Here is a 26,498-nt window from a genome sequence, read left to right as displayed (position 1 = left end):
GTCATCAACTCTCCTTGGAGAAAACATTATTGATTTTTTTTAGCATCCATTCCCTGTTCTTTCTTCTAATACTTTCATACTTTAACTTAGATATCCATCTCCATGCGCCATGCAACCTTGGGATAAGCTGACCCCAAGGCCCCAAACTTGGACACAGATAATGGTTGACTCTAGGAAGCAAACATTCTAGTTCTTTAACCTCAGTCACAGTCATTGTTGGGCATGTGATTTAAACTCAATCAGGATAAATGTCAGGATTCTTAGTTGGGATATTCAAGATGGAAGTTTTTCTTCCATTGGAATAAACAAGCAAAGACTTACCATGTACTAGATGACTTTTAGCAGCTGTCCTCACTCCATGAGGCTAATTAGCCTAATGCCATAGAACACAGAACAGAACCATTAAGTCTTTTTTTTTTTTTTGGTACTGGGGATCGAACTCGGGTCCTTGCGCTTGCGCAGCAGGCGGCGAAACCACTGAGCTAAATCCCTGGCCCCAGAACCATTAAGTCTTGCAATCACCCAAACATGAAATCTGTCCTCCTTCTGTCTTATCAGGTAACTGAGCCAATAAATTTCCTTATTTACATTTCAGCAAACTTCAAGCCATTGTTTCTCTTACTTATATCTCCTCAGTATGTATTAATCCACAACCTAGTTTCAGTTTTTAAAATATATATGAAATAAGCTTACTTATTAAAAAACAAAGTTTATAACTACATGGCTGTATAGTTGATTTATGTACTGTTGAAAAAAGATGCATAGAAACAAGAACATATAAAAACCAAAAGTCAATGAATACAAGATATATATCAACTTTGTATAAATCAAAAGGAATTAATGAACATCAACAGTAATATCAGACAAAATTTAAGGTAAAAAATAGGAGATAAAAGAGGATCTATACATGAGAAACAACTTGTGGAAATTGTAATTCTAAACTTAAATACAATAACCAAGCCTCCAAATAAAGTGAACTTTGGCAGAAAAAAATAGAAAATGAGAATGAGAACTATAGTTCTTAAAAAGCTATTAGTGTACTGAGAATAATACATTATTTGCAAAAACTATTAAAAATCCTATTTGCAAAAAAAAAGACAACTACAGTAAAAATTTATTGTTAAAGAACTGATGTTGTTATATAAGTTGCATTCATTAGTCACATGTAACCAAATTTGAAATAATACTGGAAAATTAACTAAAAAAGAAACACCTATAAATTTTATAAAACTTATAAATAACTCATAGATGCAAAGAGAGGTCATATAACAAATAGAAAAATAAAAATGTGATATGCATTTACTTTTTTATATTTGATTACATCACAACCTAGTTTTAAGATGTAAAATCTGGATGAGAGAAGAAGCATGGTTCAGTACGACATCTCCTGCAGAGTAGCTGGCCATCCTGATTACGAGTTGAAAAAATGCTGGTTAAACTATTAGTTGTGATAGGACATAAATGGCCTCTGTTCACAAACATAATGTTCTTCAAAGGGGCAAACCATCCTCCCTCCTCAGGCCTCCTTTGTTAACGTCTAGGTGCTCCCGGTGAGTGGGCAAGTTCACTGAACTGGCACCTCTCGAAGAAGAATTTTAGAGAATATTGTGGCTTCAACTACTTCTCCACTACATCCTTAAAACATGTAGTATTTAGCAATTTGTATCCTCAGCTTTGAGTTTTAGCTGCCCTTTCAAGACAACATAGAAATCTCATTTGTTGCATAGGTACACGTTTATATTCATACCTATAGCGACATCAATAGCCAAACCCATAGCTATACCAATAACTACATCTACGATGTCTGTACATCTGTATAACATATATCCATATATGTGCCCATGTCTACATCTCCTTACATATATGTAGCAATATCTATGTCTAACTACATCCAGCTGCATATGTAATACTTTATTTTTGTAACAGAGTTATTATGATGATTAAATGAGTTAATATATGTAGGTGCTCAATAAATATTTGTTATATAAAAAAAGTTTCTTCATCATTTTAAGTTTTCAATATACTCCTATTTGTACTTATTATAATAAAGCTATTATCAGTAGAAAGTCCAAAGCAATTTAATCTTGTGTATCATTAAGAAGTTGTAAAATGACTACCAGTGGCAATCAGAACTGTGTTTTCTTGCATAAATGTAATTAAAAAGAAAAGAATATTTTCCCCAAGCCCAAGAAATAAGTCCTTTCTCTCTCATGGTCTTTTTTCTTGAGCTGTTTCTTCTCATGTCCACGTGACAAGCTGTATCCAAATTTAAGAAGGATTTTTTTTTTTTAATATTGATAAGCTTACAGAAATTCAAGGAAGTTTGGGGACAAAGATTAAAGCCAAACCACAAAATTGGTCTCCATGCAGATGTTCCTACCACTAACCACAGGATCCTGCATCCCAGGTAACAGTGGGAAACCGTTCAGCTGATTAGCAATGCTTGCAGCATTTTTTCATACATTAGCTTTAAAGGGGGCCAAGAAAGTGAGTATATGATGCTTGAAAAATTTATAATGGGACATGAGCTTAGACTTCTCACCAAGACTTGTAGGGCAGGAATGCCCAGACACAGAGAGACTCAGAGAGTTGGCAGCCAGTAAGGTCCTCTATGGAACCGTTACCCAAGCTTCTGTCACGTGAGCCTCCCACATGCTGTGGCCCTCCCCGGGGAAAAGAGGACTGAGAACAAAACTGAAAAAGGCTAGGCCAGCATATTCTATGGCACTTCAGGATTCAAACAAAAGTGCAGGAAGCTTCTTCATTTCAAGTAGCAGCAGGTTGCTGCACTGTGGGTCTCTGGTTCAGCAGAATCAGGTAGCATTACTGCAAGATCTCCAGCTTGCAGCTGTGGAGTCAGAGCTTAAGTCAAAAGACACTGTACACCTAATCTCTGTTAGGGCAAAGGCTAGTGTAGAGCTATCAAGGCAAGCATGACTCAGCCAGCAGCAAAGGCAGTGACAGCAGCTCATCCAGTAACACAGACAGGGAACAATAACCAGAACAGGCTCCCTGGAGCATTAAAAGTACCTGTGGGAATACCAGAATACTTGGGAAAGGGAAAATTTACAAGAGACTACAATTTCTAAGTCAGGATTTGAAACCAGCAAGAACTAAGAATCAATGTTAAAAATCAAATATCTCTGGGACATATGGATCACATATATGATCCACAGGGAAACATCTGGCATTTTGTTTCCTGGAATTGAAGCTCTTAAGAGAAGGAAAAGGGGGCTGGGGATTTAGCTCAGTGGTTTTGCTGCCTGTTGTGCAAGCACAAGGACCCAAGTTCGAACCCCGGTACCAAAAAAAAAAAAGAGACGGAAAAGGGAGTGCTTTTGCTAACCAGTTTGTTCATTTTTTTCTACTGTGGAACATGTGAAGTAATTTTCCTGGAAGGCTCAGTCACCAGATTTTTGTAAGGGTGCTTTCCTTTAGACATAAAAATCTCAGCAACTAAAGATATTCTTGGAACCATTTGATGTGATGTCCCAATCTATAATTGCTTCACTTCTTCCAACACACTTATTATGTATCCTATTATACTGTCTTCAAAGAACACAAATTTAACTAATTTTTAAAAACTTATTTCTCAGGTTTATTGACTATCCCTGCATAAATATTTACCAGAATATTAACTCCATTAGAACAATGACCTTCTATATCTTACTCATAAATTCCTGCAGATTTAAAACAATAACTAGCACATATGGTAGGCACTCCACAAACATTTGTGGAATGAGTATTAAGATCTGACTCCTCACAGAGATGAGGTCATTTGACACTACTATATAAAAATTCAAAATTTTTCTCTGCAAAGCTTTATTTCAATTCAAACAACATTGTCTCTCATTTTATTTTAAGAAGTTTCTATAGAAAATCATCTACATCTTTCTGCCTGGGATAATCCTCTATTCAATTATATCCAGTTGTCTCTGCTCCAGAAACAAAAGTTCACCCCATCTTTCCAGTCCATCTAGTCTTTCAAGAAAGAATGCGAAAAAAACAACCATCTGAACCAAAACCAGAGAGTAACCTGGAATAACAATAGAAAATCTGGGGACTGAACAAGCACAAGATAACATTAGTTTATCAGAGAAAATATTTTTAGGAGCCATAGTTAGAACTCCCATTAGAACTAGCTAATAGGGGCCAGGAATTTAGCTCAGTGGTTCTGCCACCTGCCTCACAAGCACAGGGTCCCAAGTTCGATCCCCAGTACCAAAAAAAAAAATAGCTTATCATCCCTAAGAAAAAAAAAATCATTTGGACTAGACATTTTGTGTATTAAATGATGTGAAGAAGCTAGGAATTCCTGGCACCAAGTCTGGAGAGTTAGTTTTCGACCAATGTCTCATCTTTGAAGATCCAGTCTCTCTCCACCCTCCATGGTGGCAAAAAATATACAGTGGAGTGGGAATCTGAGGACTGGTTTTGGGGATAGAACTAAGTGTGAATTCTAGCCATGGCAAACAAGATAACCTTTCAGAATAACTTTCCCATTTAAAAAAATCAGTAAAATATCAATTATAATCAATACTGGCTCCTAGGATTATTGTGAGCATTAAGTAAACTAATGTAATGTGTTAACTATCTTTATTGTTAATCATTTCAAATATATACAAATATATACAAATATCAAATCATCCCATTGTACACTTTAAGTTTATATAATTTTATTTGTAAATTGTATCTCAACAAAGCAGGAAAACATAAAGTGAGTAGGGAAAAACATATAAATATGGGTCAAAATATTGATTAATTAATGTATATAAAGTCATTATAGCAGTTCTCCATATAGTTAATTGTTAATCATTCATTCAACATATATCTAAATGCATCATTATTAAAACCGTTCACATCTTTTCAAAGTAGCTGAGCTAATTTAATTCAAGATAGATAATAGTTATCATTCCTTTTGCCAGTCACTGTACTAAGCACCTAACAAGTGTCTTACATACTTTTCTCATTGCTGAGACAAAATACAGAACACCCAAAGTTAAAGGAGGAAAGGTTTATTGTAGCTCACAGTTTTTAGAGGTTTCAGTTCATAGTTGGCTGGTTCCAAAGCAGAGTGGCATGGCAGAGGGGCATCATAGCGGAGAAACAGTTCATCGTGGACAGAAGGCAGGGAGGCAAGAAAGCAGTGAGGCAGCAAGAAAACAAGCAGCAAGCTGCAACAGCAGCCCTCTTCCTGTCCTTTATATTATATCCAGGCTACATGCTCTTAGGGTGGCTAGCACTCACACCCAGAGTGGCCCTTCCCATTATCCACATTGAGAACTATGCCCAACTAATCAGTGGACTACTTTAGTAATCACACACCCTTAATTCCAGCATCACACACTCTGGACTCAGGCACCTCTGAAAAAGCCCCACCTATGACAGCATGAGGCTTTGAGGGGACATCTAGACACAAGCTATAACAACAAGGATGATCATTTTTATTTTTCACAATAGTCCTATAGGAAGCACTATTATTACCCATATTACAAATGAAAAAAGTCAGAAGTAACCCAAACAAAGTGCTCAGGTGTAACACAGTTGTTTAAGTCCTCTCTGAGAAGGTATTATTCTCTCCTAGAATAATGTGGTGTTGACAGACTGAAGACTTGTTGCCCTTGCAAGTCTCTGCTTTTTACCTGGAAACACTTTTTCCTTTTGGCAGGGTCCCTTACAAACTAAGGTGTTGAAAACCCTGGCACTGAGAACTCAGAGAACAGATTTCATTCATCATCCATATACCAGGAGTTAAGTATACCTCAAACTTGCTTAAGACAAAGACTTAAATGTATAATAATGTCTGATTCACTTTTTTTGTTTAATTTCAGGACTTCAGCTTTTTTGTTTTGTTGTGTTTGGTTGTTTTGTTTTCATTTTTGCTCCATGGACTATCTTTTATGGTGCTTAGTGCTGCTAACTACACTATGGTATTTGTTCTAGTATCTACTTTGGATTTCAAGGAATACATAATAAGCTCAGAAAGCGTTATGTCTGAAGTGGACCTTAGAAATCATCCATCTAATCCAGTGGTTTACAAATGACTAATTAAAGGAATTCTTTCTTTTTAATCACAGCTGCTTCACTTTCATTTGTTTTACAAAATTAGGTTCCATTTAACGTTTCCTCAAACAAAATTCCACTGAGAATGTGTGTGTGTGCATGAAACCATTGAGCTAAACCAACAAAATTTTATTCACTCATTTTCATTCATTTATGGCTTCAATCTAGCCCCACCATGCTTCAGCCAGCAGAGAAGAAAAACACTATCTCAGTCTCAAGAAGCTTGAATTCTTGTCAGAGAGGCAGAGAGAGAGAGAGAGACAGACAGACAGACAGACAGACAAATGACCACATCCAGTGTAGGAAATCTATAGCAGAGGCTAGAAGATGGGACTGTGAGGACATAGTGGAGAGGGACTGGGACAAGGTTTCAGGGAGGAGATGATCTAGAGCTGTGCTTCTTAAAAGGGATGTGGGAAGTGGGAGAATTATAGACAAAAACATCAGTAAATGCTAGAAAAAGAAAAAAAAGAACTCAAAAAGGGCAATAATTGGTACATCTTGACTTTGAAATCCATTGCTTATGGCAGGTCCTCAATAGATACGTGGTTAACGGATTAACCAATTATTCTGGAAGAAATAAAGCTATAAAAGCCAGTTCATGAAGGAGTTATAGGCCTACTCAAGGTATTAGGACTTTATTCTCTAAAGTATAAGCTGAAAATGAAAATGTCTACAGGGATCTTGTAGAAAATATAAGTAAAGGAGGCCAAATGTAAAACAACAGTAATTGTGGGTGTTATCTTACTCAGGTATCAAATGGGTACTATCAGCACACTGATATCTAATACATAATCCTGGCTATTAGGTTGCACAATTAAGTAAGTATTCATGATATAAATGATGAATGTTTCCATTTATAAACCAAATACTATGTAATAATACAGGATGAACTTATTTAATTCCATGTGAGGGGAGCAGGAAGGTATTACTTATGAGATTATATTTAAGGTAGATTCAAGAGATAAACAGAAGCTCATCTTTCTATTTCCAGCTACCTCAAACATACTCCTTTCAGTCCAATCAAGTTATCTCACCAACCTCCACACTGTGCATGTCCTTTCTCAAATCTTCCACTTTGCCTGGTGTCTCTAGCCTTCCTCCTTTACTTATCCAATTCCTATTAACCCCTAAAGGCCCAGTTCAGACAGATTTTTATCATATATAAAACCCATAAGACTACCTGGGGTCAGATGATAAGACTATAAAAATGACTAGTCACATCAGAAAGCTGAAACACATTAAGATATGAAAAAGTATGCTGTGCTCAAGAAACATGTGCTATTAAGTGTAGTAAGAAAGTTGCTACTTTGGGAGCAAGAATTAATCAAATCTGTGACCTCAGATAGAAGGTTTAGCTTGTTTTTCTCAATATCCTTAGCTATAAAATGAAACAGAATTCTTATGATCATTATACTTCCTTTCCATTCTAAGATTATGAATTTGTGATTTTGAGGAAGAATTTTATCAATTTCTTATGCTCACAATAGGATTTCCACAATGCTATCAAGTTTCTTTATGTAACATGATGAATGAAAAACAAAATGGTAGCAATACTCAAGTGTGTCACTCCTGTGCCATTATAAATATCATATAATTCCTACCCTGGTTTTAGTACATTGTATAGATCCCAGGTTCATTGAGATAAATTCAGCTGTCACGTCACTGTGTTACTACTTTGGTCATCTCCTATTACTCAGATGATCTAACAATACACCATCTGTGTTTTTCTCTTTGGGCTCAGAACTTCATGGCAGTGAGAAAGTAGAGGGCAAGGAGAGTATGGATATTAAATAATAAGATTAAAGAAACACTGTCCATGGAGACAACATCTATAAATTAGAGAATCTATGAAATTACATAAAAATAATGGAGTTATTTTATAGTGTTTTGTTTATAAATTATTGAGGTATTATTTGTTACAAACAGACAGCAGATTATTAAATACTATATTTTAAAATAATAGGTTATGAATTATTAACTGCTATTTGCAAAATAAAAAACAGGAAAGTATTTTATCACCATCTCACCATCTAATATTTTCAGTTTGCCTCATTCCAAATTGCTATATTAGTTGTACTTTGGTTCTAAGCAAAACAACCATCTTTGGTTGGATTTAAGCAAAAAGTTAATATAATTAAAGTACACTAGGTTATGTCATAGAGTCCAAAGAGAAATCAAGTAAGAGGGATCAGATCACTGCCAGGAAACTTACCAATGGAATTTTTGGGACTTCTCACCACAGAATTATTCTGACTTTAGCTCCAGTGACTTCCAACCAGCATCTTTTCTCAAATACCCTGCTTTAATTCCTAGGAAAAAGCACCTGTTGGATACAATTTGGATCAAATGTTCTACTTGTGCACAGTCAACTATGATGAAAAACATGATTCAAGAGTGATATATTATGAATAGGCACCAGAGACCCAGCCTTATAGAAGACAGACCAATTTCAGAGGAAATGTTGGGATCCAGACAGATGCCTCAAGAGATGCCTGCTCACTTCATGTGTTTTTTTCTGTTGCTGTGTTTACCTCTTCCTTCCTTGCACCACCACCTCTGAGTATCAATATCTATATACATATGATTATAAAAATTATACCTTGGGTGAACTTCAAATCCCCTCCTAGGGCTACATAATACAAAATTAATGGAAGAAGCAGAAAAAATAATCTTGTTATTCCACAAATTAAAATGTAAACAATTCATTTGGATTATGGGCACATTACAGAGGCATCCAGGAACTGAATTAAAATAATGAACAGAGACTGGCCATCAAAATTGGTCTATGATAATATTTTAACTTTTACTTTGACTAACCACAGGACTTTCTTGATTCTTGAAGCAGTTTAGTTATTTCTTAAAAGTAAAATCTAAACATTTATCAACATCAGATATTCTGGAAGATAAATAAAACTTGTACAGTAGTATGCATATTCTGTTATGCTCCCCCTAGTTTCTGAAAGAAGTTCCTCCTGAGTAGTTTCAATAATATTTTCTTCATCCTCCTAGTTGTGGTATCTGTACACTCTTAATTCTTGAAAGTTTAATTTTCTTTGGCTTTCTAAATATTGAACTAACAGATTTTACTTACCACGGGTCTCTTTTGCTACCACTGTCAGCCTTATCCATAATCTAGAGAAATCTTCCAAGGCCCCTTTTTCTTTGCCGTACTTTTCCCTTATTCACATAACTCAAGTATATAGTCATCATGTCAAGATCAAGACTGCCAAGCACATACTGAAAACTGTTTTACTTTCTTGTTACTATAGAGCTCTATTTTCATGTTTCACTCTTACTGAAAGGTCAATATTTCTCAAACAAAAACCAGCAGTATGCCACAAATGAGATTAACTTCCTATATTCATTTTGAAATTACCACTGTCAACTTTTCCTGTTCTTAGCACTACTCTAAAGCTCTACAAATCATTGAATAATCTTTAAATCAAACTGCACCATTCTAAGGATGAATGGTCCTGTGTACTGGTCTAAATCTTCGTATTTGACTATCAAAGAATGCTTTCTGGACACAGGTTTTCCTTTTTGTTTCTGTATGAGCAAGTATAACAAACCTAATGGTGTATCATTTGGGATACATTACTTTCCAGATAGAAAATAAATACATACTAAAGAATTTCAGGGGTCTCTGTCAACAAAGATTTCTGAATTACACAGGAAGGATAAACAATAATGTAGTGTTCTATCTTCCTACACTTCGGATCGTCATCCCCTAAAACACTGCTCATTCTGGAAAACAATCTATAACCTAATAGAACCAGCTCAAGCAGGTAATGGACTACAATCCCATGATGAAAGCACGTGCCCAAACGCTGGCCATGGTTCCTCCTGGAAACCGAAGACTTCTAATCACCTGCTAGGAAAATTAGCCCATTTTCTCTGAAGTTCACTTCGAAAAATAAAACTAGCACAAAGAATGTAACTACTTGTCACAGGATTAGATATAACTTTGCTACCAGAAACCCAAAGGCAGACTCTCTAGTGGGCACTTCCGGGGGCTGGCGCGTTGCTAACGTCACTTCCGGGAGCGGGGTCCCAGGCCAACCCCTCCCTCCTCCTCGCCGGGATCCCTGGTGGGTTGGCCCGGTAGTGTGGGAAACGTGCTGAGCTGCTGCTTTCGGAGTGGAAGGTCACGTGAGGCATTAGGTTGTGTAGTGGGAGGCGAAAAGCTGCAGATAGGAGCACTGGGTTTTACAGTCCCCGGGAAGCGCGCTCCAGCTGGATCGTGGAGTACGCTAAGGTAAGGACCGGGTGGGGACGCTGTGCTGGGCTCCGGTGCGGGTGACAGCTGCACTCCGGCTGCCTGGCCGGAGGCGCGGGAGGGTGGAGAGACGCCGCAGGCCCCGGACCCCGAGCCCCGCCACCGTCCGGCCAGTACACTCCGCCGTGCGTCTGGAAGGCTGTGGCCGCGCGCGGGGTGGCGGAGGCAGGAGGGTCTCCGGCACCCGGGAGCTGCAAGTCCTGCTGCTCCCAAAGTTGAAGACCCCTACCCCGCGCAGACCTCGACGGCACCCTCCTAGGCTTTCTCCAGTTTCCTCTCTTCACCCAGTCTCGCCCACCTCGTTTCTCCGAATCCGACCTCGTCACCTGACAGAGGTGAGACTGAGGATTTTTCCTGGCGCAGCTCCATGCAAGGACAAAAGTCTCGCACTCTTCTAAGGAGCACAGTGTTTTCCTAACGCCTGGGTAACTCTTACTGCTTTGGATATTAGTGGCTGTGTTGATAAGCTACCTTTTCCCCACCTGTGGCCTCAGGTAATGGGGTTGGCAAAGAGTAGGGCCGTCCCCTTGGCCTTGAGAAGGTTACAATTTCATTTTTATTTACTTCTTTTGGGGGAGGCCATCAGACGGGACGGAGACTCAATGAATCAGCAGCTCAAGTTTCTTGAATCTTTGATAATGAGGAAGGTTGCCGAGAGCCACGTGCTGAGTTTAAAATACTCCTTGCAAGCCCCTGGGACTCATTTCCAACCCTTCTCACCAATACAGTTGCATAGATGAAGTTGGACGGGCAGATCCTTGGTTGCTATGTGTAGTCCTGTCATTTTGTTGGTCTAGGTATTACAATTTTTTATAAGTTGCTATTTAACAATTTAATGATAAACCATTATTGTTATAATGAACTTTTTCTGATACAAGATACACTAGTTCTTCTGATAACAGTTTATTGAGTATGAGTTATAAAGATTTGTTAAATCCTCTCAGTTAATTAGAAAGCAAAACTAATATCCGCCCGAAAACTGAAGTATACTTTTAAATCATATAATCGTGTTTAATATGTTTAATATTCATTGGATTTTATTTGATTAATTTGATCAGGTTTGTCAACTATTTGATTCTGCATTTCTGCCTTTTTCTCTTCTTCCTAGTGTATATAGTATTATCAGGAAATTCTAGAAGAAAGCTTCAGGAGAGTTTCCCACTCTTTTCTCCTACTTTTCTTTTTTCTTTTTTGGCAGTGCTGGAGATCAAATCAGGTTAAAAATGAACGTTACAGAAATCCTTCTCAAAGAAATACAGTGGGTAAAAAAGGTTAACATGACACAAGAGTCAAGAAAAGGGATGTGAAATAGTTTTGATCTTTTTACCTTGTGAACAAGAGTCCTTAGAGACACTGAGATTTTTAAAAAGGGGTTTGAAGTGTGTTTTCATTCCAAATAAAATAATAGTCATAAAATTTATAAGAACATTTTGTTTTCTTTTGGATTGTGCTTCAGATTAAAGACTAATCTTTCAATATGTCCTTATTTTTAGATAGTGAACTCCTAAGAAGAAAATGGATTGCCTAGTAGTTGTTTGCTAATCGTTTGGACTCAGCAGTGTACAGATTTGTTGCAGAGGCAGAAAATGGCAACTCCTTATGTCCCAGTTCCTATGCCCATAGGAAACTCTGCTTCTAGTTTTACAGCCAACAAAAGTCAAAGAAGTTCTTCTTTTGGCAGCATCTCAACAAGCTCAAACTCCTCCAAAGGCCAGTTAGAAGATTCAAATATGGGTAATTGTAAACAGACAAGTGTTCCTGATCAGCTGGATAGAACTTCATCTGTCAGTAGCAGTCCTCTCATTAGGACTAAGTTTACAGGTACAGAATCATCTATTGAGTATTCTACTAGACCAAGAGAAACTGAAGAACAAAATCCTGAAGCAGTGAATTGGGAGGATAGACCATCTACACCTACTATACTGGGTTATGAGGTGATGGAAGAAAGAGCCAAATTTACTGTAAGTATTAACTTCTGCTCTAAAGCAGTAGAAAGTGAAAGATTGTCTAGCCTGTGTATTTAAATTATTGTTAATTAATGTAAACCTGTACTTAAAATTTCTTAATATAAAATTCTATGATTTTATACCACTAAATTCTCTTATGCTGTAGTAAACTTTTATTTTACCTTAGTGGATTTTCACAGAGAAACACACCTGTGTAGCTAGTGCATCAATAGAGGAACAACATTGCTGGCATCTTGAAAGTCCCCATGCTCTCTGCCAGTCAGTACCCACTCACCCAACACTTCTGGTAGCTAGATTATTTTGTACTATTTTTGTACTATATATAAATGAAAGTGTTGAGTATGTACTCTTTTGGGTCTGATCTCATTTCTTCAGCATTCTAAGAGTCATCTTTGATCTTGCATGAATTATAGGTAGCTCATTTTTATTACCGATAATGTTCCTTTATGTTATGTACACAATTTATTTTTTGAGATTCTTACTGGTACTACTGCTGTGACCATTTTAGTACATATCACTTGATAAACACATATATACGTATTTATGTTTGTTATCTACCTAGGAGTAAAATTGCTAGTTCATAGGCCCAGCTTTAAAAGACTCTAATGAGCAATGTTCCAGGGTGGCTTCACCAGTTTATACTATATAAGCAGTATGTGATTTCCACTTCCTCCATACCTTCCAAACTTAGGATATTTTTCCTGTTTTTTAAAAAATTTTCCTATTCTAATGTAAGTCTGTGCTTAAAATTTCTTAGTATAAAATTCTATGATTTTTATACCACTAGATACCATAGAATGTCACATTGTGGTGTTGAATTTTCTTAATGATAAAGTTTTTTTTTAACTTTTTGGACATTTGGATATTCTCTTGTGAAATGTCTATTCAAGATTTTTGTGTGTTTTTCCATTTGGGAAATTTCTGTTTTTCTTGTAGTTCTTCTATGTATTCTGGACATGTTTTTTTTTTTAATATATGTATTGTTACTATCTCCTTGTTTTTTGCCTTTTACTTCCTTAATAATACATTTGATAACAAAAGTTCTTAATTTTGATGTAGTCTAGTTAATTAATATTTTCTTTTATAAATAACACTGTTTAAAATCTTTGTTCCATTTTTTGAGACAGGGTTTCCCTAAGTAGTTCAGACTGGCCTTGAACTCACTATGTAGCCCAGGCTGTTCTCAAATTCATAGTGATCCTCCTGCCTCAGCCTCCCAAATCCTGAGATTACAGGTGTGTGCTATCATACCCTGCTTGAAATCTTTCCCTACTCCAAGTTTACAAAGATATTATCGCCTACTTTCTTCTAAAAGATTTTTTGGTTAGCCCTTTCACATTTAGATCTGCAAGCTGTCTGGAATTGATTTTTGTCTGTGGCGTAAGAGTCAAGGCATTTTATTTTTTTCTGTGAGAGATCAGTTAGTCAAGCTTTCATTTAAAAAAAAACCAGCCTTACTCTTCATCTGCAGTATTGCTTATGTCATAATTATGTAACTGTAAATATATGGGGCTGTTGTGCTCCATTTCTCTATCCATTGCCAATTCCAGAGTCTTGATTACTGAAACCTTTGTAATAGGACTTGATACCCAGTAGTTTACTCTAGCTTTGCTGTTCTTCAGGATTGCCGTGGCTATCCTTGGCCCTTTACATTTTGTTAAATCTATAAATTATTCTGGGAAGAACTGACATCTTTTCCATACTAACTCATTAGATTTATAAATTTAATTCATTGACTTAAGTTTTTAATTTTTTCTAATAATTTTTTGTCATTTTCAGTGCAGAGGTCTTTCCTCTTGTTTAGATATATTTCTGTGTGTGGTTGTGGTTTGATGCTCTTACAAGAAATATCTTTTTTTGTTTTCTATTTTGTTCATTACTAATTTATATATTTTGACCTTGTATGTTTAGGTATCTCTCAACCTTGCTAAAATTATTAGGTAAAGGAGTTTTGGGGGTTTTTTCCTGGTTTAGTTGCAGTGAAGTTTTTATGTTTGCTTCAATGTTTTATGCTATAAATTTATATCAGGATGCTAGGGCCTTGAAGAAAAAATGTTGACATTATTTGTGAAGCTCATGAGGTGACAGTCTTTAGAAATAAGTTATCAGTTATAAGACTGATGATATAGTGGAAAATCTACATGGAACTATCTTTTTGAAGAGCAATTTTAGAACTATAGAACTGATGCCACATTTTCTTACATTCACCTACCTTCCATATGAAAGAATGAGGATTCATTGAAGTGATGCTGTATTGGGAATGTTTGTGTCCCTCCAAAATTCATATGTTGAAACCTAACTTCCATGATGATGATATTAAGCAGTAGGGACCTTGGGAAGTGATCAGATCATAGGACAGAGACCTTATGAATAAGATTAGCATCCTTATAAAAGAGGCCCCAGAGAGCTGCCTTTTGTGTCCATACCAGGACACAGCTGTAAAGCACCTTCTGTGAACCAGAAAGTGAGCTCTAACCAGACACCAAATCTGACAGCATCCTGATCTTGGACTTTGTAGGCTCTCAAACTGTGAGAAATAAATTTCTGTTATTTATAAGCTATCCAGTGTCTGATATTTTGTTAGGTGGCATGTAGGCCATTATTAGGACCCTAGATTTTACCCTGCATAGGATGAGAATATTTGAAAAGGTATTTTTAAAGAAAACTCACGTGATCTCACTTAGGTTTAAAGGGCTCATTCTGGCTGCTGAGTTGAAACTAGATTATGGGGGGAAGGAGTAGAAGCAGGAAGCATTTAAGTTCTTGCAATAATGCAAGAGAGACATGATAGTAGTGTAAACTAGGATGCAGAGGAGATCTTGAGAAGTTTGCAGGTTCGAGATCTATTTTAAAGTAAGAGCCAGCACTATTTTCTAGTAATTTGGAAGTGGAGTGTGGGAGAAAGAAGTCAAAGTAGACTTCAAAGTTTTGCCCTGAACAATAAGGGTAAAGTTGCCATTTAATTACATGTAAGATTCTGAGAGGGCCATTAGGATTTGTTTTGAGGCATGTTAGATTTCAGATGTGTATTAGACTTCCAAATAAAGATGTCAGGTGTGTGTGTGAATGTGTACAAACACACACCATACATATATACATATGATGTGTATACATATATATTGTGTGTCTATATAAGACTGGAAGCCTTAGATTTGCAAAATAATTTTTTCCTAAATATGTTCCTTTGAATTGATCTCTTAACCTTAAAATTGATCTTTTAACTGAAGAAGATATTAGGACTGTCAAGATCCAATAGTAAATATATCAAATAGTAAAATATCAAGTCGCTGAAAAGAGTATTTAAAAATAAAGTGACTGGGATAGGTGGTGATTAGAATTGGAAAAGAAGCATGAGGACTTCTTCAATTGGTATTTTTTTTCTTTCCCTTAGTTCTACTTAGATGGGTGTGTTCACTTTGTAAAAATTCATCAGGTTGTAAGCCTATAGTTTGTGTACTCTTCTGTATATATCTTTTTAGCTTAACATATAATTCACTTAAAGGCCCAAAAAGGACTACATAAAATGTTAGCACAAAGTAGTATATATAAAATTTCAAAGAGTAGTAACAGTAACTGCTGTTAAAACTTAAAGAAGAGAATGGATTAGTACTATACACATGGAGTTTTCATTGAAAGTACTAAACAAGTAGAAAGGTTGAAAGAAAGCTTTTTAGAAAAGGTAAGATGCAAAGGTCTGCACTTTTATCTTTCTTAAAGAAATAGGAGTGTTTAAGAGGCCACAGCAGAGAACAGCTTAGCTTGAGGAAGGGAATATTTTCTAAAACAGAAAATAAAGTCAGTCTGAGTTATTTGTAGATAAACCTAATTATCACATGAAATTGATTTCATCATTCATCAGTCATTCATACTTAAAATTTTGAATTAATCTCTGTTTTAATGACTAATTCCTAAAAACTAATTTTCTTCTGTATCCACATTGTGACTTTCTTAGGTCCCGACTTTTTTCAGTCTTTAAAAGATATCCAGGTAATCTTGTTCCATACCCTTATATGTTACAAAGATAAATTACATATTTTTTACTTCAGAGCTAAAGCATTTATTTTTAACCCTGTTGATTCTCCCATGTAAAAGCGGAAAAAAACAGTCTGTATGGCAGCAAATGCAAATGGGAAGGACAGTCTACAGTCCTTAAATAATGACTTGTGCCCCAAGCAGCTGTCCATTAGAAATATGTGAATCACTGTTTTTGAAATCTGATGTGTATTTTGCACTCTCGATATTTGTCAGCTTGGACTAGTCATGTTTCCAGTGTCCAGTAGCCACATGTGGATAAAGTACAGCTCTAGAGTGATAAGTGAAAAGTAAAAGTTTTATTCATTTAGCAGATATAGAGTACCTTATATGTTAGCTTAACAGAGTCCTCTAGTAAAAACCACTAGGTGTTTCTTTGAGATTCTGTCATAAATAACACTTCTTCATAGTAAATTCTAAAATTATACTTTAAAAAAATAAGATCTGTGTTTTTCTCCGTATGTTTTTTAAAGAATATGTTGACTTGCTTCAACCAAATTTTTCTACTCAGTATCCTGGATAATTATACAAATATACAGTGGACACTAGAAAAACTTATTACAATAAAAGATACATTGCCACTGATCCCCTTCAGAATACTCCTCCTTGCTTAGAATATACCTGTCCCATCTTTCTTCCCATTTTCTGAAGCAGTTCTAGCAGTCTTCTTCATGAGAGTCTTTATGAGGCATGATCAAAAACACACCTAATAAATGCTGCTGCTCAGCACCATCCAGTGGAAAGGCAGGCTCATAAAAATATTGCAGTGTGTCTGCATCCTACTTATTCACCAGCTCCAGCACCGTGTGACTTCTGACTCGTCCCAAAAAAGGGAAACATTTTTAATTTCGTCAGGACATCAAGGCAGACCCAAAAGCACAACTAAAGATATAAAAGAGGACTTGCAGAACTGCTTCAGAAAATGGTAAGAACAATGGGATAAGTGTGTTCACATCAAGGGAGGTGGCATTTTGAGGAGGATTAAAGCAGTATGTCTTTTATTGCGATAATCTTTTTTAAAATTTAAACATTTAACATATTTATCATATCACATAATTATAGAAGTTGAACTTTTATCTAGTATGGATTTGTTTTAATATTTCAGGCTCATATTTCAGCCTTGGAGATAAAAATAGTATTGAACTAATTTAAAAACATAGCTTTGACAGATATTGAATTTGCAAATTATATAGGGCAAAATAGCTATTTTTATAGCTTCTTCGCACCCAATTGATTCTTTTATCAGTTTTAAAATATGTTGCCATAAAACATTTTAGAAGCTGATGAGTTAGCTATAGTGTGAACAGAGAAAGCTTGTAGTCTTAAATTTATCATATTCCTATTTCTTAAAAAATTTTTTCTTTGGTACCTCCTTGATTATTTGTACCTCCTTGATTATTTGTACATCTGATAATCTAAATGATTTCTGATGCTTTTTGCATAATAAGTATAATAGTTCGCATTATCAAGTAGAGGTTTTTAAAATATTTGGTTTGAATATCTACTTTTTTATATCTATTTCTCTGTCTCTCTCTGTCTTTCTTTCTCTTTCTCTCAATCTTTCGGTCTTACTCTCTTTCTAGGTATATAAAATACTAGTAAAGAAAACCCCAGAAGAAAGCTGGGTAGTTTTCAGAAGATACACTGACTTCTCTAGGCTTAATGACAAAGTAAGTACTTCAGTAAATCCCAAACTGCCTTTTGAATATGAGTTATTTATCTGTACGCTATACATATTCTATATTTGTATCTTTTTCCCTTGTTATCTGAATCAAATCAAATCTCTGCTAGTTCATAAGAAAATTAAATGTTTCATTTCACTTTAATACCCTTAAATCCTATCTTGATCATTGTATGCAAACAAAAAGTGTAGTGGAATTTGTGAAACCTTTAACATTGAATTTGTAAAGTTATTTATGTAATCTTGTAAGTGTGGGGAAGACCTATAGAAGATTTGGTTATTGTAAAATCACGTGGCTGTGAAAATGAACAAAAAAATATTTTAACATATTAGTTTTGTTGCCTATCATTATCACAAGCCTGGTTACATGCAATAGCTAATTAGTGGTTCAGATGGGTTCAGCTTGGTTTGCTTTTTAGGATCAAGCAAGCTCAAAATCAAGCTTTCACTGGACTGGGCTCTTATGTGGAGTCTCTTATGTGGAATCAGCTTCCTAGTTCATTCTGGTTGTTGGCAGAATTTAGTTTGTTGAAGTTGTAGGACCAAGGGCCTTGTTGTTTTGCTGGCAGCCAACCAGAGATCGTTCTTAGCTCATAGAGACTGCTGTGCATTCCCTGCACATCTTCAAAGCCACCAACAGGGGGTCATGTCCCCTCTTGTGCTTTGAATTCCTCCAGCTTTCACTTCTGCCACTGGCCAAAGAAAACATGTAAATGGCTCATGTGATAAGATTAGGCTCATCCAGATATCTCCCTATCTTAAGGTCACCTGATTAGTAACCTTAATTACAGATGCAAAATCCCTTTGCTATGTAACATAACAAAAATTACAGAAGCAATAACAGAGGCATAGGTCATGAAACTATCTACAATTCTGCCTGTTGCACATATGAAACCGGTTGACAGTAAGCCTCAATATATTAACTCTTAAACATGAACCCAAATGCAAAAACATCACAAATTATAAGAACCAGGTAATTTACAGAAGAAATATAAATGACCAGTATGTCTGAGAATATTTAGTATCACAAGTACTCTAAGAAAAGAAAAATAAGAAATCCATTTTCACCCAGCACACTGCCAGACATTTAAATGATATTTTCCAGTGTTGGAAATGCAGATCTTCCTAGAGGAAACCATTACATTTTGCAAAATTTTGACACAGTAACCACATTTGTAGGATTTATCCAATACATAAGCAGTCACAAATATTGGAAAGCTTTAGCTCTAAGAATATTTATTACAGTGTTTTATATATAGTGCTCTTCTGCTTTGTTTTTAATAATGAAAAAGTAGAACCAGCCTAAATTTCTAACAGGAATTAGTGAGGAATTAGTGCATTTAGAAAATGTAATAGAGGAGGAAGAGCAGAATTTCCCACAGATGTTGAGGAAAATCAGATGAGACAGGTGGGAGGTGATTGATACTTTGGAAACCAAAAGAGAGCATTGTTCCAATAGAAGCAAGTGATTTATGATGCTTTTAAGCGGACAAGTAAGATGAACTTAGAACATGGAGAAGCTATTCCCCAGTTTTGGCAGGCATTTAGTAGAGAAAACTGGTCCTGTTCTCTTCCATTTGCTGCCCTCCCTTTCTTCTCTCCTTGGGTTACTTAAAACTTGTAAAGTTAGTATATTTCAGTGTTTAGCATTGGGAATCCCCATTTATGTTACTTCACAGCTATCTAGCTGCCAAAAAGTTTCTGCTTCTCTGAAAACCTCAATTTATATAAAAATGTAAACTATAGAATGCTAAACTATTTTTTATTAAGGTGTACTCTGGATACCTTTTTGTACAGGTTAAGCATCCCTAATCCAAAAATCTGAAATTTATAATGCTCCAAAATCCTAAACTTTTTGAGTGCTGACATTATACCACAAGCGAAAACTTCTGACAGGTTACAGTCAGAATGTAGGCACACTAAAAATATTATATGAAATTACCATATATATATGTGTGTGTGTGTATAAGATGTGAATGAGTTGAAAATATTATTTCTAAACTATCTCTACCATTTACACTTACATTTTCTCTGCTATTCCTAAACCTTATATATTATACTGATGAATGAAGAATCTGTAATTCTGTATCTTATGTTGATTTTTAATGATTAAATAACAGGAAGATCAAAGCAATTTATATAGTTTGTAGATACTTAAGTGGAATTCTTAGCTTTCTTATACAATCATTTTATTCACTCAGACTTATTTTGAACAGTTTCAATTTAGAGCTATTTAATCCTTTTAGGCTTACCATTTTTTTTTTCAGAGCTCAAATGTTACTTAGTTCTTACTTCTCTTTATCTCTCTAGATTGACCTTTATTACTAAAATGTTTCTTCTGCAAACTGAGATTGATATTACTCAAGCACTTTGAAGAAAGATATTGATAGAAGTTTAAGTCCACTAAATATCTCCTTGTTCTCTAAGTTGTGCACTTGAAATTATTAGTAAAAGTCTATGTCAGTCTTACACAAGGCCACCCCTTATCCTCTGAGGATTCATTCCAACATACCCAGTAGATGCCTGACAGCAGATGGTACCAAACCCTATATGTACTGTTTTTTCCTATATGCACACATCTTGGTAAAGTTCAATTTATAAATTAGGTGTGGTAAGAAATTAACAATAAGCTAGAACAGTTATAATAATGTGTTATAGTAAAAGTTATGTGAGTGTAGTCTCTCTCAAAAGACCTTCTTGTACTATATTCAACCTTCTTGTGATGATGTGATACCTCCACAAGATGCAGATGAAGCAGAGTGAGTGAGATAGGCATTGGTACAGAGTTTTGGGCTACTATATGAGAGATACTTGAATAGAGTCCTGCAATACCGTGATAGTCCATCTAATAATCAAGAGGGCTCCTAAGTGAATTAACTGGCAGGTAGGATATACAGTGTGAATATGCTGAACAGAGGGATGATTCACATCCCACTGGAACAGGATAGAATGAGATTTTTATCATGGTCCCCATAGCAGCACATAATTTAAAATTTATGAATTTTATTGATGGAATTTCCCATTTAATATTTGGTATCACAGTTGACCATGGCAAACTAAAAGCCATGGGAGGCAAAACCATGGATAAGAGGAGACTATCGTAGATAACAAAGAGACCTCTACCCATTACCTCCTTTACTTGCAAAATCAAAAAAACTTTATGTCACATACCACCAGGAACACAGTTAAAATTAGGTTATTTTTATAATTGTTAAATATAAAGTAAAATCTTGGAATCTTACAGTAGTCCCGAAGTATTTATGTAATAAATAGAGTTTACATCCAGCATTGTGCTAGGAATTTGAGGTAATATAAAAATCCTATAGATAACACCCTAACTTTAAGAAGTTTAAATTCATCGGTTACATATCTATGAAGAAAAAATAGCCAATTGACAATATGAAAAGTATTGAACATAGTTCAAGTAACACTAGTTAGAGAAAACTTTCTGTAGGACACTTTTAATTCCTGGTTCAGTTTCTCTGGGAGTTTTCTAAGCACCTCAGATGAGGAAGTCAGGGCAAAGTTTTGAGCAGGTTCTGAAATGTGTCAGTCTTTTCTGAGTTGAGACAGTGGGCAAGGTTGTAGGATGGCCTGGATGAAGTATTAGTTGCAGAAATATGGCAATGAGAAGTGGGTTTTTCTGTAAATTCTGCTTTAGAACTCAGTATTTTCTACTTCTAGGTCAAAGCAGTAGGTCAAAGTGATAATTTCTGTGTGATAAAATGAGTGTTTTCAGTCCAGGCAGCAAGACTGAAAGGGAAGGAGGGAGCAGGAAGTTACCAGCTCACTGTCAAGATAAGCCAAGCTCCGATATTTCTCATATTTAGTTCTCACATTGAAAAATTCATGGTAGTCCGGCCTCAGTATGTCTGTCTCCTGATTCACTGCTCTGTTCTGAACTATTTCCCCTCGATATATGGTCCATAAGTGGCATCCTATCGCCTCTCACTGTCCTTCTGGGAATTTTTTTTCCTCTTCTTTCCTTTGTTGGATTTTGTTTCCTCTATCCCAAGTCTTTTCTTGAATCACTCAATTTTACAACTCCTTTTCTCCATAGATACTTTTTTAGAGGAAAAAATTAGCCATGTATTTAGACATAAATGACACTTAAATTGTTAAGCTTAAAACTATTAAAGACCTATTTCCTCATCACTCTCACTATTTTCTTTGTAGATATATAAAATAACAAGACTCCAGGCCCAAAATATCCATTTATATTTTGAAATCAAATCAGTTTTCAGTTATCCAAGTTGCTTTCTAATTTTTGTCTCATTTATTTTTTCTTCAACTATTTATAAAAATAGAGCATGTTATATTTTACATTTTTTTTATTTTGCCCTATGCATTTTCCCCCCTTTTTTTTTTCATTAAGTTTATTGGTACATTTTAGGTATAAAATACAGTTATATTCATCATTGCAATCTTCTACCATTACATGAGTTTCTTGGTTCTTTTTTTTTTCCCCCTTCCCCTGCCCTCCCTTCACCCCCTCCACCCTTCCCTATTTGCAAAGACTTTGTTTCCATTTTTTTCATTTTCTCATATTTTTTCTTTTCCCTTTTTTCCTTTCCCCTATCCCTCCCACTTCCCCTGCTCCTTTAGACCTTTTCTTCCTATTACACAATATCAATTATACATTTTTTAAATTATAATATCAAGATCTAGGAGACATTACCACAGATTTTACAGAATTTAAAAGGATATAGAAAGCATATTTCAAAAATTTAGGGCAAGATACTTGCCAAGAGGATTAATGTGCGTATTGAGCATATTAAACACTCAAAGAGTTGAGATAGCTTCCTGAAACGGGTCAAGGAAAATGATCAAAAAAAGAAGGAAGCCAAAGAGAAAGGTACCTGCACTCAACTGAAGCGCCAGCCTCCCCCACCCAGAGAAGCACACTTTGTGAGAACAAATGGGAAGCAGCCTGAGCTGTTGGAACCGATTCCCTATGAATTCATGGCAGAAGTTGGGGTGTAACTCTGCCACACAGCACCTAATTAGTGGCTGAATGCCCTAATCCCTACTTCAAAATAAAAAATCATCCTGTGTTGTAAGGATGGTTTCCTTAATTGAACAGGTGTGTGGTGCCTTTACCTCAGAGAAACAAATAATTGGAGCAGATTCTCATTATACCCAGTTAATTGTGTCAAGTCTTTACTCTTCAGTGTTTTTCTTGCTGAAAGATGTGAGGTATTGTGCAGATGTATACTCATATGGCCAAATATTTATGAAACATTTATATTGGCTTGAAGATCCTCTAAATCACCTTGGGGACAAGATGTATCAAAATAAATGGAAGTCAGTATATGGCATTTCAGTTAAATAAATTGTTTAAAAGCACCCTTAAAAAAAAATTTGTTTTGAAATAAATTTGACACCTTCTAAGAAGTACCTTGGACGACAAATTAATGAAACTAACTCTGGAGGAAATATAAAATTTGAATAGCACCTATTAAAGAAAGTATAATCCTAGCTTGAAAACCTACCTATATAACAACAGCAGGCTCATATACATTTTAACTGATAAATTATATCAAACAATTAAAGCAGAAAAAAGAAGGAACACTTCTCCCCTCATTTTAGGAAATCAACATTGTGCTAATCCTAAAACTGGATAAAGATAATAGAAGAAAACAGTATGAACATAGATAGAAATTTGTTTAATAAAACAAACTATTAGAAGTCAGATCTGGCAGTATGTAGAAAGTGGTTTTGTTATGGGAGTGGCAGTGTTGGTTCAGCATTGGAAGATCCACCCCCAAAAGTCATCATTTTAACAGAGGAAAGGAAAAAGCCATATGATCCTGTCACTAGTTGGAGAAAAAGTATTAGACTAAATTCTACAGCTGTTCATGGTAAAAGCTATCAGGAGACTAGAAGTAGAACAGAATCTTCTCAACATATTAAAGACATGTACTCCTTCCAGTGAGAATGCCTTCTATGAGTGGAGAAGATACAATGCTTTCTCCTTAAGGTGGGGAACAAGGGCAGATATGCTTACTCTTTATCTGTCCATTAAACTTTGAAACCTAGGCCCCACCAAAATAGTCTGGCAATAAAATGACATAATTAGGATAGGATTGGCAAGGTAGAAGCAAAATCTTTATATGTAGATGAAATGATCATCTACAGAGAAAATACTAAGAAATCTCGAGGAGCCCCTAGAACTTGTATTTGAATTTAGCAGGATTAGAAAACATAAGGTATATATAAAAATTCAGGTCTGTGTATACTTGCTATAAATGAAGAATTGTATATTGAAATTTAAAAGTTATGTAGGAGTACAAAGAACCTAGAAAAGCTAAAAAAAAAAAACAAAAACAGTGTTGGAAGACGTTTAGTACCTAATTTTAAGACTTCTTCTAAAGCTACAGTAATCAAGACAGTGTTGGTGTAAGGAAAGACATTTAGATCATTGGAATAAAACAGAGAATCTAGAAATAGAACCACACATATATGGTCCACTGAGTTTTGAAAGATTATTTAACATTAGCATTTTATAGAATATAAATTCAATTCAAGAGCTGAGGAAGAGATAGTTTTCAGCAAATGGCACTAGAACACCTGGTATTCGTATATAAAAAATTAACCTCAACCTTTTATTTCCCTACATGGAAATAACTTGAAGGGATCTATGAACCTAAATATGAAAGCCTAAAAGTATAAAACTTTAAGAAGCATATAACCTATGACCAGAATATATAAAGAATTCTTAGAGCTCATTAATAGACAACCCAATTAAAAAGTAGACCTAAGAAGATGATAAATAGCCAGTATAGCACAAGGAAAGGTGTGCGACTCTAGAATCAGAAAAATACTGATCAGTACAATAACAAGATTGAATTATACACTCACTAGGGAGATGAAGTTAAAAGTCTTAAAAGCCTTGTCATGACTTTCTTTTTGTTGGATTCTCCCCCTTTGCATTTAATTTGTCACGCCCAATGGATTCATTCTGCTGTGTTTCCTGGGGTTGTGATCCTCATTGTCTTTCCTAGGGTATTGTCTAAAATTTTTTGGAGTGCCGGTTTGATATTCATGAAGTTCCTGAGGTGCTCTTTATCATGAAAGTATCTTATTTCTCCATCAGTTTTGAAAGATAGTTTTGCAGGGTACATCAGTCTGGGTTGGAGGCTGTTTTCCTTTAGGGCTTGAAATACATCACTCCAAGCTCTTCTTGCCTTGAGGGTTTGCATTGAGAAGTCTGCTGTGATTCTGATGGGATTTCCTTTGTATGTGATTTGTTTCTTTTCTCTCACTGCTTGTAGAATTTTGTTCTTCTATTGGATTTCTGGAATCCTAACTATTATATGCCTATGTGTAGATTTTTTTTGGTCAAGGCTAGTTGGAGTCATATATGCCTCACTTATCTGTATGTCAAGTTCTTTTTCCCTCCTTGGGAAGTTTTCTGCCATCACTTCTGTGAACAGTTTTTTTTATGTCATCTGCACTCTCTCCTCTTTCTTCATTGACTCCAATCAGTCTTACGTTATTCTTCTTTGCATCGTCTAGTAGCTGCTGGATTGATTTCTTGTGTTCCTTTACAATTTTAAAGCAATTTTTCTTTTCCTGGTCACTAATTGCAATCTTTTCTTCTATATGTGAAACTCTATCCTCACATTGGTTCATTCTGCTGCACAGACTTTTGATGGAGTTTTTAATCTCCTGGAAATCTATTTGCATCTGTTTTATGGATTCCATTTGTTTCCTGTGTTGGGATTCCATCATGTTCCTTAGACCCTCTATTTTTTTATATGTACCCTCTCTAGATTTATTAATCATGTCTTGCACCATGAGCAAAATCTTTGCTGTTATCTGAGTAATTATTTCTGATTTCATTTTTCCCAGATCCTCTTTTATTGCCAGTTCAGAGAGTCCAGGTGGTTGAGTATCAGATTGTTCCATCTCGTTTCCCTTTGGGGTTGCTGTAGGTGGTCCAGAAGTCTGTTTTTGAGACTTGTTTATGTGTTTTCTCATTTCCACGGGGGCCAGGGGAGTGTGCTTCTGGCGCCTGCACGGCTCACCTTCTCTGCCCTAGGAGCTTGGGATGACAGCAGGGGAGCTTCCTTCTTAGGACCAGCTCAGCTTCTGTGCCCTAGGAGCGTGGGATGGCAGTGGGGGAGCTTCCTTCCAGGTGCTGGGACTGGCTCAGCTTCTCTGCCCTAGGAGCATGGGATGGCGGCAGGGGAGGTTCCTTCCGGGTGCTGGGACCAGCTCAGCTTCTCTGCCCTAGGAGCTTGGGATGACAGCGGGGCAGCTTCCTTCCAGGTGCTGGGACCGGCTCACCTTCTCTGCCCTAGAATTTTCCCCTTTTACTGGTCTTTTTTTTTATAGCTGTGATACTTAGTCTTATACTTAAATATAGAAATGGTGACTATACATGGATTTATTTATTGAATCATTGTACATTCATTTATTGAACATATATTTTTGACTCCAACCACTATGCTAGACATTGAGACTGCAACTA

The 26,498-nt window shown here is 35.9% G+C and overlaps 1 protein-coding gene across 3 annotated transcripts in view; it reads left to right on the top strand.

The window, feature by feature from the left end:
- The first annotated feature begins 10,097 nt into the window (after positions 1 to 10,097).
- Snx16 (sorting nexin 16) overlaps positions 10,098 to 26,498 on the top strand; it is a 45,874-nt gene continuing 29,473 nt past the window's right edge. Inside the window, exons 1-3 of one of the 3 annotated variants that reach the window (XM_004841992.3) lie at positions 10,098 to 10,321; positions 11,836 to 12,303; positions 17,925 to 18,011. In XM_004841992.3, the coding sequence (XP_004842049.1) occupies positions 11,929 to 12,303; positions 17,925 to 18,011 (462 nt within the window). In that variant the 5' untranslated portion in view covers positions 10,098 to 10,321; positions 11,836 to 11,928. The other 2 variants (XM_004841993.4, XM_004841994.3) reach the window with 2 other exon arrangements.

This window comes from Heterocephalus glaber, unplaced genomic scaffold (assembly GCF_053883595.1).
Source record: "Heterocephalus glaber isolate CG9 unplaced genomic scaffold, H.glaber_assembly_v1.0 deba00001553, whole genome shotgun sequence".
Lineage (NCBI taxonomy): Eukaryota > Metazoa > Chordata > Mammalia > Rodentia > Bathyergidae > Heterocephalus > Heterocephalus glaber.
This window is presented reverse-complemented; position numbering and strand designations above follow the sequence as displayed.